General features: G+C 44.4%; 1 protein-coding gene and 1 long non-coding RNA gene across 2 annotated transcripts in view; one reads left to right on the top strand and one right to left on the bottom strand.

Annotated features, from left to right (window-relative positions):
- The window catches only part of IL1R2 (interleukin 1 receptor type 2), a 39,904-nt gene extending 23,904 nt beyond the window's left edge, over window positions 1-16,000 (top strand). The window contains exons 4-9 of the mRNA XM_082426391.1: window positions 3,089-3,269; window positions 5,836-6,007; window positions 8,130-8,192; window positions 10,164-10,299; window positions 11,728-11,870; window positions 14,466-16,000. Coding sequence (XP_082282517.1) covers window positions 3,089-3,269; window positions 5,836-6,007; window positions 8,130-8,192; window positions 10,164-10,299; window positions 11,728-11,870; window positions 14,466-14,623 — 853 coding nt within the window. The 3' untranslated portion in view covers window positions 14,624-16,000. The remainder of the gene's footprint in view (window positions 1-3,088; window positions 3,270-5,835; window positions 6,008-8,129; window positions 8,193-10,163; window positions 10,300-11,727; window positions 11,871-14,465) is intronic.
- Window positions 10,428-14,459, bottom strand: LOC309643601. The gene is made up of 2 exons (XR_014253893.1): window positions 12,397-14,459; window positions 10,428-10,773 (listed from the first exon to the last, which is right to left on the bottom strand). It is a non-coding gene; the product is annotated as an uncharacterized lncRNA (long non-coding RNA).
- Window positions 16,001-16,518: the final 518 nt, after the last annotated feature.

Genomic DNA, 16,518 nt, shown 5'->3' with positions numbered 1-16,518 from the left:
TTTTTTATTATTAAAAAAATTAATCAGTATATTTATTTTTAGTTTTGGCTGTGTTGGGTCTTCGTTGCTGCGCACGGGCTTTCCCTAGTTGCGGTGAGCAGGGACTACTCTTTGTTGTGGTGCACGGGCTTCTCATTGTGGTGGCTTCTCTTGTTGCAGAGCACGGGCTCTAGGCGCACGGGCTTCAGTAGTTGTGGCACGTGGGCTCAGTAGCTGCGGCTCGTGGGCTCTAGAGGACAGGCTCAGTAGTTGTGGCGCACGGGCTTAGTTGCTCCGCGGCATGTGGGATCTTCCCGGACCAGGGCTTGAACCTGTGTCCCCCGCATTGGCAGGCGGACTTTTAACCACTGCACCACCAGGGAAGTCGCCGGATATCTGATTTTACAATAGCTATAAATGCATAGTTTTCCTTTCCTTTTTAGTGTCAAAAATTCTAACGTTTTTCTAAGGAACACTATGAGGAAAACTTAATAGCGTGGTAGAAATAGAATGGAATTTGGAGTCAAAATGATATGGATGTGAATCTTAGTCCTCATTTGCTACCTGGTAGGACCTTGGTCTTATTATTTGATATTTATGGGCCTCAGTTTTCTCCTCTGTAAAGAGGTTTGTTGGGAGGGTTCTGTGAAATCACAGCATATGAAGCATAGAGTCTGGGGAGCACCATTGTAGGTGTCAATATGCACATGGAAATGGCCTTTCTTTCCCCAATAGCAAGACTTATTTACTACTGAAGTGATAATATGCAAAAATTAGGGAGATGTGAGCTGAGTCATATTTGCCTTAAAGTTTGTTTTTATACTTGATTAAAAAATGTGTGCTTAATACATTATTTTGTTTTCTATTCTTGTAGAAAAAAGAGATCTGAGATTGAGAGGCCGGGGAAACCCGATGTGGGTTCATCTTTCTTAGCTCGTGGGAGAGTTCCCCTGGCTGACCTCTAAACCTCTCTTCCAGCTTCAGGATTGGGGTCTAATAGAGAGAGAATCACCAGCAGCTGCCAAACGGCCCTGCTCCTGTGCTGTTTATAATTTTGTGCCCTAGAACCCACAGAGCTGTTCTGTCCATCAGGATGGGCAAAGTGATACTGCTGGGCCACGCGGCCCCCAAGTCTCAGTGCCAGGACGTGTAACCCCACCGTCTGCTCTGGATGGGGGACAGGACATATCTGGTGGATGGCACAAATGACAACCACCTCTTTGCTGTAGGGCTGCCACACTACGTGGGGAATATGAGCGGTGATCAAATGATTTCCCCACCCATCTTTCTTTTGAGTTATTTCCACGGGGGGCGGGGGGGGGTCTGTTGCCCAAGGGGGATGTGGGATCAGTAATGTGAACAGGTTTGTAACTCTCAATATGTCTCGTAAGCTTGGTGTCTGGATGTAATGCCCTGATTTACAGGTTTTCCCACAGCCCTACTGGCTTCTAACCTTGGTTTGACCTCTTAGAGGCTCTATAGCCTTAGGAATTTACTTACTTTCTGCATACCTAATTTTCCTCATCTGAAAGTGATACAGTAGTATCACAGGGTTGGAGAATAAATGCAATGATGTATTGCAGACCACAGAGCCTGCCATGCTCTCCTCCCAGGAGCTGCTGGGAGGGCTATCTTCAGGTGTGCTCTGTTCTTCAGACTTGCCCTCATTTGCCTTTCTTTGATTTGCAGTGAGATTATGCATTCTTCAAGGTGATAGCTGTCTGCATTTCTTCGTGCATAAAATGTTTTTCATCTTTTTCCTTTCTTTTTTTTTTTTTTTTTTAATAGATACTTTATTTATTTATTTATTTATTTTTGGCTGTGTTGGGTCTTCGGTTCGTGCGAGGGCTTTCTCTAGTTGCGGCGAGCGGGGGCCACTCTTCATCGCGGTGCGGGGACCGCTCTTCATCGCGGTGCGCGGGCCTTTCACTATCGCGGCCCCTCCCGTTGCGGGGCGCAGGCTCAGTAGTTGTGGCTCACGGGCCCAGCTGCTCCGTGGCATGTGGGATCTTCCCAGACCAGGGCTCGAACCCGTGTCCCCTGCATTAGCAGGCAGATTCTCAACCACTGCGCCACCAGGGAAGCCCCATCTTTTTCCTTTCTTCAACCAGATATGAAGTAGAATATAGATATTGGTGTTATATATTTGAATTAATTTCTTTTTGCTTTCGGGTACTAAGCATTTATCACGTATTACTTTCACATATAATTTTCACATTTTGTTCCTTCTTTGGGTATAGATTTTTTTACATTTTGCTGTACCCCTCCCTCCCAACCCCATAAAACACACATGCTCATTTTCTGTGTTGATGTCCAGTGTTTCTTAGGTAGGTCGCCAGCAGCTTAGCTGAGCTAATTATATCTTTATGTTTTTCTACTTAAAAAAATAGTTTGACCTAATATCCTCTGTCCTTCCCTCCACATCGTCTGTGTTTCTGTCAATGTTTTGCCTCTGCCCCTTCCCCAGTTCTAGGGTCTTGATAGAATGATGATATTGAGATTATAGTTAGACCCACCAAAAAAATAAATAAAAACCAACCAAACAAATTTACCAAGTTAATTTCCCCTGTGCAGTATTGCAAAAATCATTTCTAGATCTTATACAAAGTGCTCTGCAGTTTTCTGAAATTTGACTTGAGTTGATAAATGATTTCCAAGAGAAGTAAAGAGGATTTTCTTTATAAGGAAACAGTGGCTCTTAGGAAACAATCTCTCCATCTAGATAAGGTTGCCTGGACCAGGAATTTGGAGCATACTGGAGCTGTGATCAAGAACCTCCCCTGGAACCTGGAAGGGTTTAGGCCCCTTTGAAGAGGACTTGAGGGTTTTTTACTGGCCTTCAATGGTCTTGAAATCAGGCTTGTGGAGGGTCCTTTTCGGAAACATGCAGAATATATCAGCATTTCTATATGACAATTATGATGTGGTTTTTTTTGTGTGTGTGTGCTCCAAAGATTCAAAAGGACCAGGGACAAAAGTATTGCAATACAAATGAGGAAAATACAGAATGCAGAATTTAATGAGACTGGGGAATTATTCTTAATTTCATTTAGTTTTATTTTCATTTTGCCTTGCCATTTATTATTCCTTTTTTCCCCTTTTAAATCAGAAATGCCTCTTACTGTGATGAGATGTCCGTTGAGCTCAGGGTTTTTGAGAAGACAGAAGCTTCCCTGCCTCTCATCTCCTACCCGCAAATTATAACCTTGTCAGCCTCTGGGTTATTAGTTTGTCCTGATCTGAGTGAATTCATCGGGAACAAAACTGACGTGAAGATTCGATGGTACAAGGTACGTCTTTAAGAATTGCCCTTTAATGAAAAGGTGTTTCATGAGCCATAGGAAAGATATAAAATACTCATTTGAAGACAATATGTTCACTTTTATATTTCTATTTTTTTAAACCAGTGATTTTAAAAAGGGCCATGATTAATATACTCTATTAGTCTTTATAGGGCTTGGGTAAGGGTCCTCAGATGGTGATTTGAAAAGACAGAGTGTGAAATGAGTGCAGAATAAATAACAGCTGAAGAAAATAGCTTTTTACTCTGTTGTTTGTCTATAGAAATTTTTAGAAAGAACTATTTAACGACTTGATACACATGTTAATAGAGTTTTTTGAAAGCACATAAAAATCAACCTTTGAGTTAAAGGAGTAAATATAAACACAATTTTGTGTCTTGACTGGCTGAATAAATATCTACTATCATTGGCTCCCTTGTTTAGACCAGGTGTGGGCAAATGACAACCAGGGCCAAAAATTGAGCTGCCACCCGTTTTTGTATGTTCACCAGCTAAGGATAGTTTTCACTTGTTTAAATGGTTAAAAAAAAGACTAATATTTCATGACCCATGAAAATAATATAAAACTCAAATCTCAGTGTGTATAAGTAATGTTTTACTGGGACACGCTCATTTATTTCTGTGTTTTTGTGGGGCAGCGGCAGAGTTGAGTAGTTGAACAGAGGCCACGTGGACCGTAGGCCTAAAATATTTACTCTCTGGCCCTTTACAGAAAAAGTTGCTGACTCCTGATATACACCATAGATTGATACTGAAAAGTACAGTTATTGGTTTAAAAATGGATAGAAACTAACCCTTTAATCAAAAAATAGGTTGACCAGTTGACTGGTATTCTAACTACAAGATATCTATAGGATGTCAATTTAATATTGGAAACTTTTAAATGATTTTCGGAGAAAGTAAGAAGCCAGCTCCTATAAGTTAGCCTGCCCAATTATGGAGCTCTTGGTTTTGTAAGAGCATAAAAAGGTCAAGTGAGGGGTTTTACCGTAGAGGAAAGAGCCCAGGTTCTGGGGTTGACCAGTCTGGATTGGAAATCCTGCTTCTTCACTGACCTTTTGTATAGCCTTGGTCAGTTATTTTACCTCTTAAACCTGTTCCCTCTGCAAGACGGCAGTTCGTCACTCCCACTGCCTGAGATTGTTTTGAGATTAAATGGAGCACAGTGTGTGAAGCACCTTGTGCAGTGCTTGACTTGTAAATGGTCCTCAATAAATTTGGGTGGACAAGGGTATCATGGTGGCGCTTAATAATAATATTTGTTCCCGTCCTAAGAATGCTAATCATTACTGAGCATGTTCTGTGTACAAGTCTGTTCTAAACTCCCTGACATGAACCCAGGGCAGTAGGGGTTGTTAATATCTCCATTTTACAGATTAGGAAACAGAGACTGGAAATGTAAGGAATGTGCTGAAGGTCATGCAGCTGGTAGAGGGTGAAGCCAAACCTCTGACCCCAGAGGCCAGAACCCACACATCCCTGCCACACGGGGGAGACCTGGGGGCTCGTAGGCCCAGGAATAATGGTGCTGCTGGGCCCTGTTTGGCTTTTTTTATATTTGCTCACTCATGTTGGGAACAATGAAATATCTTTCTTCAATTAAATACATTGTACAATTAGACTTCATGAGCTATGTGGTTGACAAACTATTCCAGTTATGCCTGTGTTCTCATTCAGAAGAAGTCTCTGAAATGACTCAAGGTTATATATGACTATTGCAATCATCATTTTTTTTTTAAAGGCATTTCTTTTTTTAAAAATTAATTTATTTATTCATTTTTGACTGTGTTGGGTCCTCATTGCTGCACACGGGCTTTCTCTAGTTGTGGTGAGCAGGGGCTACTCTTCATTGCAGTGCGTGGGCTTCTCATTGCGGTGGCTTCTCTTGTTGTGGAGCATGGGCTCTAGGTGCACAGGCCTCAGTAGTTGTGGCACACGGGCTCAGTAGTTGTGGCACACGGGGTTAGTTGCTCCATGGCATGTGGGATCTTCCCGGACCAGGGCTTGAACCCGTGTCCCTTGCATTGGCAGGCGTATTCCTAACCACTGTGCCACCAGGGAAGCCCCACATTTATTTTTGTCTTACAAATTTTTCTGTCTCTACTGACTCCTGAAATTGAGATGATTTATAAAGTGATTACTGCAACATCAACTCTTCTGAGCATTGTTCTGCAAGTTGCCATGACTACGTCATAGCACTCCTTTCTGGATGTTTCCCAAGATCTATAGGCAGCTGTTAGGCCATAAATATATTTATAGTTTAATCACCTACTTTGTCAAAGAAGATAGTTTCTTTTTTTCCCATTGTGCCAAAGCAAGTGTGCTTTAAACATTCTGGTTAAACAAACCCAGCCATTCTGTGTTATATGCTAACAAACTCCCCCTCCTAAAAATACAGTTAAAAGCATGTCCCAAAGGACAATATTTGCAAAGTAAATATCAGAGCGATTCTTAGATTGCAAATTCAACAGTGATGGATAATACCAATGCTGTTCATAGTTTTTGAGATGTCAATTAAGATATAGCGTAACTTTGAAAAACATTTTCTCTTAAGGATTCTCTCCCTTTGGATCAAGACAATGAGAAATTTCTAAGTGTGAGGGGAACTCGCTTAGTGGTGAACAATGTGTCTCTGGAGGATGCGGGCTATTATCGGTGTGCCATGACGTTTGCCCACAGAGGCAGGCAATACAACATCACCAGGAATATCAAACTCCGTGTCAAGAGTGAGTACTTGCCATCAAGGTACCTCTGTACCCTGGTTCAGTAACAAGCATGCAAGGAAAAAGTTAGGGTTCCCGTAGAATTCTTTGAATGTCTTTGGTATGAAAGGAAAACAGATATGGCAACTCTCTAAGCATCAGGCTTCTAAGATGTGTAGGACACTTGGAAAGATAGGAAGCAGGGTGTTTTTATGAGGAATGGTGAATCCCTGGGTAGTTGACAGGGTTCCGAGTCTGAGGCTAAAACATATACCACTAGAGGGGGCCAAACAGTGGTTCTCTTGGAAGGTCTCTTTGGAAGGCTTGCACCTCCAGGGCCAGCTATCAGGACACGGTTGCCATAACTTTGTGTATAATTCTAGGATACTAGGATTTTATTGGATTTTTCAGTGAGAAGGCTATGCATTGGCATATGTGGTGAAACTTGCCCTTTCCTGGTCTTTCCCAAGCAGGTCTAGTTACCCTTGAAACCAGGATTTTAAATAGTGAGGGATCTCATTGGTTTCAATGAGTTCTACCTGAAAATAATGTTGTGAACAGTACTGATTAGCATGTCAAGTTTATCCACTGTTTCCTCCATGCCTCCTGCATGTGGGACATCAAGCTTGGTGCAAAGGGCACACAAGTGATGCAGTTCTGGCCCCTGCCCTGGAAAGTATGGCGCTTTTCTTTGTTTTATACACTGAGTAACTACACAACTGGAGTCTTTTAAGGGCATTTCAGAGAGCTTTGGAACTATATTAAGGTTACGTAATTGGTCTGTGAGGGGAAAGATTTTTTTCTCCCAGAGAATCCAGAGATTCAGTTTTACTGCAGGGAAAGTCGTGTCTCCCATGAATGGAAATCTCTAGATTATTTTCTTTTAACGTCTTGTGAAGATTCATTCACGTCAACCCCTTGCCCCCGCACAGCGGGGATCCGTGAGAATCCCGTGACTTTGAAGGGGCCCCGAATTATCCTGTTCATGTGATACTGCACAGGAACACTAGGGGGCGCCAACCTACATATAATCCTGTGTCCGGACCACACCGTGTCTCAGCCGTTCTCAAAGGGTGGTCCTCGGCCAGCGGCAGCGGTGGCGGCATCACCTGGTTACTCATCAGACCTGCAAAATCTCAGGCCCCATCCCAGACCTACTGAATTAGAAACGATTAGCAGTCTGTGTTTAACTCTCCCACCACCCCCCGTGCCGGTAATGCTGATGCACCCTGGAATTTGGCCCCATGGATGTGTTAATGTCTCGTCCTTGGGGCGTTCTTCTCCCCTCTCTGCTCCCCAGCCCCTGTGCAGCAGCCCTGTGACCGTGAGGGGAGGGAAAAGCTCCCCGTCCTGGTGGAGAAGCCGGCTGCGCCCTGGGCTCTCCTGGGATGCTGCGTAATGCTTCCTCCTGGTAGGGTTTCAAATGCTCTTTAGCGGAAGAAGTGAGGATGGAGCAGTGGTGGCCGCGGGCAGCTCTTCGTCCACCCCCATAAACTTGTCCTTTCTGCTCCAGTTCAGATGCCCAGTTTCTTCCAGCTGCTGGGAGACCTGCCTCTCAGGGAGCTGGATTCCAATTCCCTCCCGAAGAGTCAATCACCTCAACTAAAAAGCCCTGGTGGCCAAGCTGGGTTACTCTGTTTATCACTCAGTATGGGGTTAGCACCACGAACAGGTGGTTCTGGAGCCCCTGTGCCTTTTTTATTTTTTATTTCTTTGGTAAGCGACTCCAGGATTCTGTGGCAGGCGCATGGGGTGGTAGGGAGGGAGTGGGGAGAGCTACTTTAGGGCGAGGAGCCTTTGGGGTAAGACCTATCCTGTGGACATCGTGAACGTTCCTGTTAAGGGTTCATTCAGGAAGCCGGGGAGTGGAATGGTTAATTGTTACCACAGAGCAGAGAACATCTGTTAGTGGAATGTGTGTTTAACCGTGGCTTCTTCCAGTAATCTCTCTTCTGGGAAAGGCATTGGCCAAAGAGGCTCAATTTCGTGGAGAGCCGGTTTCCTTTGCCAGACAAAAGCCAAGTCTCACAATGGCTGGCCCTACTGTAAAGGATAATTTAGTTAATTAGCTAAACAATAGACCCTGACCCTCAGCTTGCAATGAGGGCTTTCCTAACTGAATCTCTTTTCCTCATATCTTTCTCAGAAAGAGAAGAGGAGACGATTCCGGTGATCATCTCCCCCCACCAGACCATCTCAGCTTCGCTGGGTAAGGACCGTGTAACCCACCTGGATGCCTGCAGTCCCAAAGCTGGGGCCCCAGGCCCCCTGTGTCACCGACTGCACCTGCCGTGGGGTTTGCAGGTCCCCCTACCCCAGCGGGAAATAGCAAATGAGAGGGAACATTTCCCTTTACCAAATACTGTCAGTAATGGCATTATCTGAAAACGTGTACACTTTGCTTCTTGAAAACCCTGCCTACAAAAATCTCAGTGCAAAAATCAGAACATTCTAGTAGCTGTTGTTAACTGCATGAAAGGATTAAGGCATGATGCCCCAGAAAGTCAGCACCTGTAGTGTATTTAAAATAATTCACTTTACCAGTACTTGGCTGACACTCAGCATTTCCCCAAGACTCTGACTCTGCCCTTGCTGGTCCCCACAGAGACAGTTTCTTATCACCAAAATAGCTGGTCAGTGGGTCAAGGGAGTTAATGAAAATGTATGACAGAGGTTTTCACCATTTTTCACCATCCTGGCCAGCACACACTTTCTTATTGAGCACTGCTAAGTCTGATAAGATGCCATTCAATGCCAACATCAACCCCGTGGGGAGGTCTTATTTCTCCCAATTTCCAGAAGGAAAAGCTGCCCAGGGGGTCACTGGCTCAGTATCTGTCCAAAAGCCATAGTCGGGTCTGGCTGGGGTTCAGACTCAGGCCTGTGTGTCTGTGAGGCCTGTACCTTTTCTGTGTGTCTGTTTTTATATAGTGGTTTTGTAGGTCTTATGCTCATTTATTAAACCCTGGTTGCAGAGTCCTGTCTATCTACATATCATCTATCTATCTATTTATCTATTATCTATTTATCTATCTATCATCTATCTATTATCTATCTAACCATCCATCTATCCATCTATCATCTATTATCCATCTATCATCTATCTATCTATTATCTATCTGTTATCTATCTACCTCCCTCCCTCCCTCCCTCCCTCCCTCTTTTGTCTGGTGTTTGGGCTTACATTTTAAACTTTAATTGGTGGTCATGGAGAAGGAGGGCTCTCGCACAGACACCGGGATTGCTGCCTGACACCTGAGTTGCAGCTCCCGACAGCTGCCTTGGCTCTCAGAAGAGCCTCCTTGAAGCTTGGGGAAGTGGGGACCCGGGTTAGTGCTGACTAGAGCCCCAGTACCCCTGCTCCTCTGTGTTCCCCAGTCCAGTGGAGCTGAGTCTCCCGCCCTGTTGCTTTGCATGCACTGATGTGCCTGGCAGAGTCACATGAGGCCAGAACCAATGGGATGCTTTTGGCTGAGAAATCTTTAAGGTCATAAGCGATGTGAAGGAGGAAGAAAAGTGGGCTTTCTGAGGCTGAAGTGGCCGGGTGCATTAAAGCACACACCCCAGGGAGGCACATTACCCACGAGGAAGAAACACATGGGAAGGATTTTTTCATTTATTCCCCCTCCTCCCCTTTGGTGACTAAAAAAAAACAACAACATAGTGATTGAGGCAGGGGAGCTAGGACCATCATATTGCACAACTGTAGAAGGCATCATTCATGTAAAACACAGTGGCTTTTGAAGGGATTAATCCTAAATGAACATGACCAGGGATGGAGAGCTCCTAGGGGAAACGGGAGAGCAGAGACCAGCAATGGGCAAAGAGACAGAATCCTCTGGATTCTGGATCTGGATTTCTGGAGGCAAGAAGGATAAACTGTGGAAGAAGGCAGCTCCGGAATTCAGAATGCTCTGTAGGAGCCGAGGGGCCTTGGGGAAGCCATTTGCCTCTGGGTTTCCATCTGCCCTGAGGACCAGTGGAAGGGGCTGGAGACCCTTGGTAAGTACTGATGCTCTAGGTGAATGGAATCGCTTGAGGGAACTAAGTTTCCTTCTAAGAAAAGAATTGGTGAGGGTGTGTGAAGAGAGGGGGAAAGATCCACCCCTCAGATCTGCTGATGTGACCCCGTCCCCTGGCTGGGTTCTGACGTTTGATGTGCTGCGTCTTGCTGTCACAGGGTCGAGACTGACAATCCCGTGTAAGGTGTTTCTGGGAGCTGGCATACACGCGACCACCTTGTTGTGGTGGACTGCCAACAACACACACGTAGAGGATGCCTACCAGGGGGGCCGCGTGACCGAGGGGCGGCGCCAGTAAGTGGGGGAAGATCTTCCTCATGCCCTGGGCAGAGCTGTCGTGAACCCCCTGTAGACTCCACTTCCTTGTAGAGACAATGTCCTAGCCAACCCATCAATGTGACACACACACCACATTACAAATATATATATATATATTTTTTATTCTACTCCGTTGGATTTTTAGAATCTTAAACATTGGGTTTTGCTAAGAATCACCAACTGTTCTTGAGAATCAAGCCTTCTCTCTAAATCTATGAGCTGCAGCCTACTACTTGACATTGGTGTTGCCTCTTCTAGCTGTTTAATTAGATATTTCTTCCTTGAGCATTGCAGAGTCAAACATTCACAGCCCTTAAAACGACTCTGAAACTTAGCCACGGGATCCGAGAGCCGCCTCTGCTTCTTTCCAGCCTCTAAGGAAGGTTACTCTGAAAGAAAGCGAGGAGTCTGTCCTCGTAAGCCTTCATCTCCGGGAAATATCTTCTCACTCTGAAAGTAGAACAATCAGGCCTTGTGAATGGAAAGCATTTGCGTGTGAGCAAGGCGGACCCTTCAATGTTCCAAATTATAAAGTGTTTTTAAAATTATAGTCTCAATACTCTGAATTTGCCTGAACTTTTGCTGGCCCAATTTTTGTCTTTTTGGAAAGGCCTATCAAAAAAGGTCTTTCCGGATGCAATTTAGTGGATAGAAATTATGTGTGGTGAGTGCAACCGTTTGCTTGCAAATCCTCGTTGTGAAAAGCTTGGGCAGAACTCACATGCTGCATGTCAGCTTACTCATGCTATCTGTTTGCTTAAAGGAGCCTATTTTCCCCCCATAGATTAAAAAAAAAAAAAAATAGTCCTAGTGGCTCCACATCCGTGATATTTTTATTCATAGTAACAGATCGTAGTGAAGCGTCTTCGGATTCCTGCAACATTGCAAATGGCAGTGCTGTTGATTAGAGACCCCTCCACTGCGGCCCATCTGCAGCCCTCGGCTCTGAACTTGAGTTTCCAGAGCGAGGGTTGGCAGTGAGTGGGGATGAGAGTAGACACCGTGGAGGACGGGATTCCTGGAAACTCCCTGCCCTCCCACATGCCAATGATTTCTTGGTGATACAGTCCAATTTCCCAAAACTGGACATTTCTGTTCCTACTACTGGTTCTTTGTTCATCAAGGGCCTTAAAAAGTGATTTCTCCCCCCATTATCCAAACTAAACTGGCCCCTGCAAACGCTCCTTGTCACAAGTATCCTATCACAGTGACCAGCACCTTCAGGGTGACCGTTACCTTCAGGAACAGGCTTAGAAATTCTCCCAAATCAGTAACAAATACAATGGCAAGTGCCTCTAACTTGGTAATTCGTGACATCAATTTAAGCACAGTGGGACCTTGAGAATGTGTAGGTGTCTATGTTGAAAAGACACTTTATGTTTAACCAAGTGTTTTCTCACTTAGGGAATACTCAGAAAATAATGAGAATTACATTGAAGTGCCACTGATTTTTGATCCAGTCGTAAGAGAGGATTTGCACACGGATTTTAAATGTGTTGTCCGTAATACAATGAGTTTCCAGATGCTTCGTACCACAGTCAAAGAAGGTATGGATTTTGGGGACATTAAAGGGAAAAACTATGTGTTGGATGCTCTGCGGGTGCTAAATAAAGCTCCTGATGCGCCGGGTGATTACCTAGGGGGGCCCGTGAGTTTCCCGTTAGTGGAGCAGAGAAAGCAAATCTCTCATTTTTTATGACTTTTTTGGTGGGGTGGAGGCTGGCTTTCGGAGATTATACTCAAAGAAAAATTTAAAGAGGAAGATGATTTTTTTGGAAAAAAGATAAAATGGTTCTGTGATAGATTTTTAAAAACGCCGTGTCCTCTAGTGGTTCCACCTGGGTCAGCAGGACCGGCTCTGCTTTCATGACCCCTCAAGGAGGGTGGGATGCTTTTCATCCCGAGGTTGGGAGATTTCATCCTCCAAGAGCTGGGACCCGGAAGGTACGCAGGGCTCAGGCAGCTTTAGGGTTAAAGCCATCAGTCACCAGGACATAAAGTATAAGGCTGTAGCCAAACCAGTCCAGCGCTCACGGAAGGACATTTACAAAAGAAAAGAAAAACCTGACTTACCATTTTGACAAATCGATTTCTGATTTCTTCTCGGTGTTCGAGCACTGAGCAGGAAAGGGAGACGTGGGTGATGTAGTCTGTCGACAGCCCGAAGGATAAGAAGGGAAGAGACAAAGCGATCCCTACCGGGAAACTTACCCTGCCTGCTGGGCAGTCTGCACAATCAATAAACCCAAACTGCCCCACGTTTTCCGTATTTGCAGGGGAGGCAGCTGCAGACAAGCTTTTAATTGGAAAGAATTTGTGTAAGCCTCAGGGCAGGAATGACAGCACAATATAACTTCTCTCCAACTGTGGTCCGTGCATACCAGCATCCCCGGCTTGAGCCACTAGTTGAAAATGCAGATTCCTAGGCTCACCCCCAGATCTACCTGGTCAGATTCTCTGGGGTGAGGCCAAAGACTGCAATTTAGCAAGCTCCTTTCATGTTAAAGTTTGAGAACCGTTGCCCTAGGACACACGCATAGGCTGACGTCCCAGATCATTTCCATGAGCGGGTTGGTGGTGGTACAAACTTGGAAATGGAGGGTTCCACAGAAAGTGGGATCCACCGCTGGGCTTCAGAATAGTGATCCAAAGGAAGCCGTGGTTTGTCTTGTCCTGATGCTGGGAACCTGCAAACATTTCTAAGACGTGAGCCCTGACCCTGCATGTCCTTCGCTGGGTTGGCCGTGACCGATCACAGAGGGCACAGCTGAAAGCCTTTCACCAGGGCTGAGAGGTGCCTCTATATGGCTGCTCTGAAAATTAAAGCTTCACTCGTTTCTAAGCCTTGAGGGATTTTAAAGTGTAAGAATCATCTGGAGAAATTGTCTGAGATTGTGTCGATTCCTGAACGCCTGCACAGACTAAGATAAATAGTAGCTTAAAAATGTAGAATTCTAGCCTCACCATCCATGCGCTTGTTAACTTTTCTTTTTAATTTAATTTTTATTATATATTAGAGTGTAGTTGATTTACAATGTTCTGTTAGTTTCAGGTGTACAGCAAAGTGAATCAGTTATACATATACATATATCTGCTCTTTTTCAGATTCTTTTCCCATATAGGTCATTACAGAGTACTGTGTAGAGTTCCCTGTGCTCTACAGTAGGTCCTTGTTGCTTACCTGTTTTATATATAGTAGTGTGTATATGTTAATCCCAAACTCCTAATTTATCCCTCCTCCGCACCGCTTGTTAACTTTTTATCCATACTTCCTATATTTTCTAAAATAAATTAATTTTTTAATTTATCTTATTTTTGGCTGGGTTAGGTCTCTTTGCTGCTGCGTGCAGGCTTTCTCTAGTTGCGGCGAGCAGGGGCTACTCTTTGTTGCGGTGCGTGGGCTTCTCATTGCAGTGGCTTCTCTTGTGGCAGAGCACGGGCTCTAGGCGCGTGGGCTTCAGTCGTTGTGGCATGTGGGCTCAGTAGTTGTGGCTCGCGGGCTCTAGAGCGCAGGCTCAGTAGTTGTGGCGCACAGGCTTAGTTGCTCCACGGCATGTGGGATCTTCCTGGACCAGGGATCAAACCCGTGTCCCCTGCATTGGCAGGCGGATTCTTAACCACTGCGCCACCAGGGATTGCTTCCTATATTTTCATAACACAGAGATGCCGAGGAGTAGAATATAAAATAGCTGGATCCAAGCGATAATCTTGACACCTAAAGCTCCTTTATTCAAAGTTTTTCTTTTCCTTTGTTACTTTACTGACTCCTCATGACACCCATGCTCATGGAAAAGGGCAAATTATGTGCTGGCCACATCACAGTCAGCTAGCAGAGACCTAGACAGGCATCTTATTGCACACAGCCCAACGGGTAGAACAAAATTAGACCATCGACACCTGCCCACCTCCCCAACTCTGCACTGCTTCTCTCCAATGGATATTTGTTCTACCTTGCTTGTTTGCCTAATGCCACAGATATCATTCTCAAGTATCCTTGATCTTGGTGTAAGACATACTTTCTGAAAATCGGTGCATATTTATTAGAAGGGACAAACCCCACTTCCTTCTCTGTAAAGTGCACGGCAATGTCCTAGTTGGTGGTAGGAGCGTGTTCACCCCTCACATGTCTGTTCTTCCTACAGCTGCCACGTTCTCCTGGAAGATTACACTGGCCCCCCTTTCCCTCATCTTCTTGGTTTTGGGGGGAATATGGATGCACAGACGGTGTAAACGCAGAACTGGAAAAGCCTATGGTTTGATGGAGTTAAAGACCAGCCATCAGATTCTCAATCCTATCTGAGTAAAATAAAGGAAATAAAATAGTTCAAATCAAACGATGTCCTTTCTTCCGGAAGCGGCCCTGGGTTTTGAGGGACGCTGTTCTTTTCCTCAGTTGTTTAACAGAGCTGCTGTGTTTATAGTGGGTTTATAGTAAAAGACTGAAGTGGACCTGTAAAGTTTATTCTGAAACTGAATCACGAGAGCCAATGTGCACATGGGTGGGCGTGAGGTGCTCTTTGAATAAGAGGTGAAAACACCTAAATGAGTTTTGGAATGCATTCACTCATTTTACAAAAATGTGTTAAAAGTCTACTTTAGCTATGCTCTATGGCAGGTGTTATAGATACAAAGATAAAGACATGGTTTTCCTTTCGGGAAGGTGGAATTTCATTTTGAAACTGGAAAGGATGGTTTAAAAATGCTAAAGAAGAATCAGCAAGAATTGGTAAATGCTTTTTAAAAGGACGATCCAAAAAATAGTAATTCAAATAGACGGTCAGAAAAATACGTTAGAACATACTAGCGGACTGAGAAATGCATTCGCCTTCATAATGAAACTTCTGAAAATAAAGAGAATGGAAGAGTATTGAGATAATTGCATACACATTGAGAAAAAAGTAATCAGAGCCCCTTTTATGTAATATGCCCAAACTAAATTCCAGCTAAATTAATGAGTTAAATTTAAAAAATCAAATTGCAGGAAAATTGGCATGACTCACTCCTTCACCTATTCAAGTCTTTGTCCAAATGTGACCTTGCCAGAGGCCCTTATAAGAGTCCCTTTCCAACCCTCTCTGTTCCCCCCAACTCTGCTTTGTGTCATTATAGCTCTTATCACCACCAGAACTTCCATTATATATTTACTTGTTTATTTTCTGTTTTCCATACCAGAATGGGAGCTCCTTCAGGGCAGAGATGTTATTTTGGTCACGGCCATATCCCCAGTACCTCAAATCAAGCCTGTCATCCACTGGGCATTTAATAATTATTAGTAGAACAGACGAAAACAGGATGAATTCTCTTGTGTTCACTAGCAATAAAAGAATCACCAGAGTAAACATGGACAGCGTTCATTATGTTACAATTTCTGCATAAAAATATAAAATAATAGGGCTTCCCTGGTGGCGCAGTGGTTGAGAATCTGCCTGCCAGTGCAGGGGACACGGGTTCGATCCCTGGTCTGGGAAGATCCCACATGCCGCGGAGCAACTGGGCCCGTGAGCCACAATTACTGAGCCTGCACGTCTGGAGCCTGTGCTCCACAATAAGAGAGGCCGCGATGGTGAGAGGCCCACGCACCGCGATGAAGAGTGGCCCCCGCTTGCTGTAACTAGAGAAAGCCCTCGCACAGAAACGAAGACCCAACACAGCCATAAATAAATAAATAAATAAATAATTTTTTAAAAAATAAATAAAATAATAAAAGCAAAACATCAAAGAAATTGTGTCAAGCAAGGTAAAGGCATTAATAATTATAACATAGTTATTCAAGGTTTTAAGAAAGGCATCAGAACCAAACAGATGAAAGAACATGGGTAGGGAATTGGGAGAAGAAACACCAAGGAACTGTGGTTTCAGTAATAATCAGAGATATCAATTAAACAACATTGAGATACCTAAGCACTCACACACTATCCAGTGTTAAAAGGTGATACCAAGGTCATTACAAAACAGTCACCCTCACTCCCTATGATCCCATGTATACACTGGCACTGGGAGGTGACAGGCATATATGTGAAGCCAGTGGGGTGCTGGGAGCAGCTGGCACCTTCTTAAAGAGCCGAGTGTGGCATCTTTCCCCAACTCTGTTGAGTGATGTCATGCTGTAGCTTCAAATCAACTGTTGTGGGAGTATTTACACCACAGAAATCGGCAAATGCCACAAGTCTCCCCTTTGCGGTACCCCACTACAAG

This window comes from Balaenoptera physalus (assembly GCF_965194825.1).
Source record: "Balaenoptera physalus genome assembly, chromosome: 15".
Taxonomy (NCBI): Eukaryota; Metazoa; Chordata; class Mammalia; order Artiodactyla; family Balaenopteridae; genus Balaenoptera; species Balaenoptera physalus.
The sequence above is the reverse complement of the archived record's forward strand: the minus strand, read 5'-3'. Positions and strand labels throughout refer to the sequence as shown.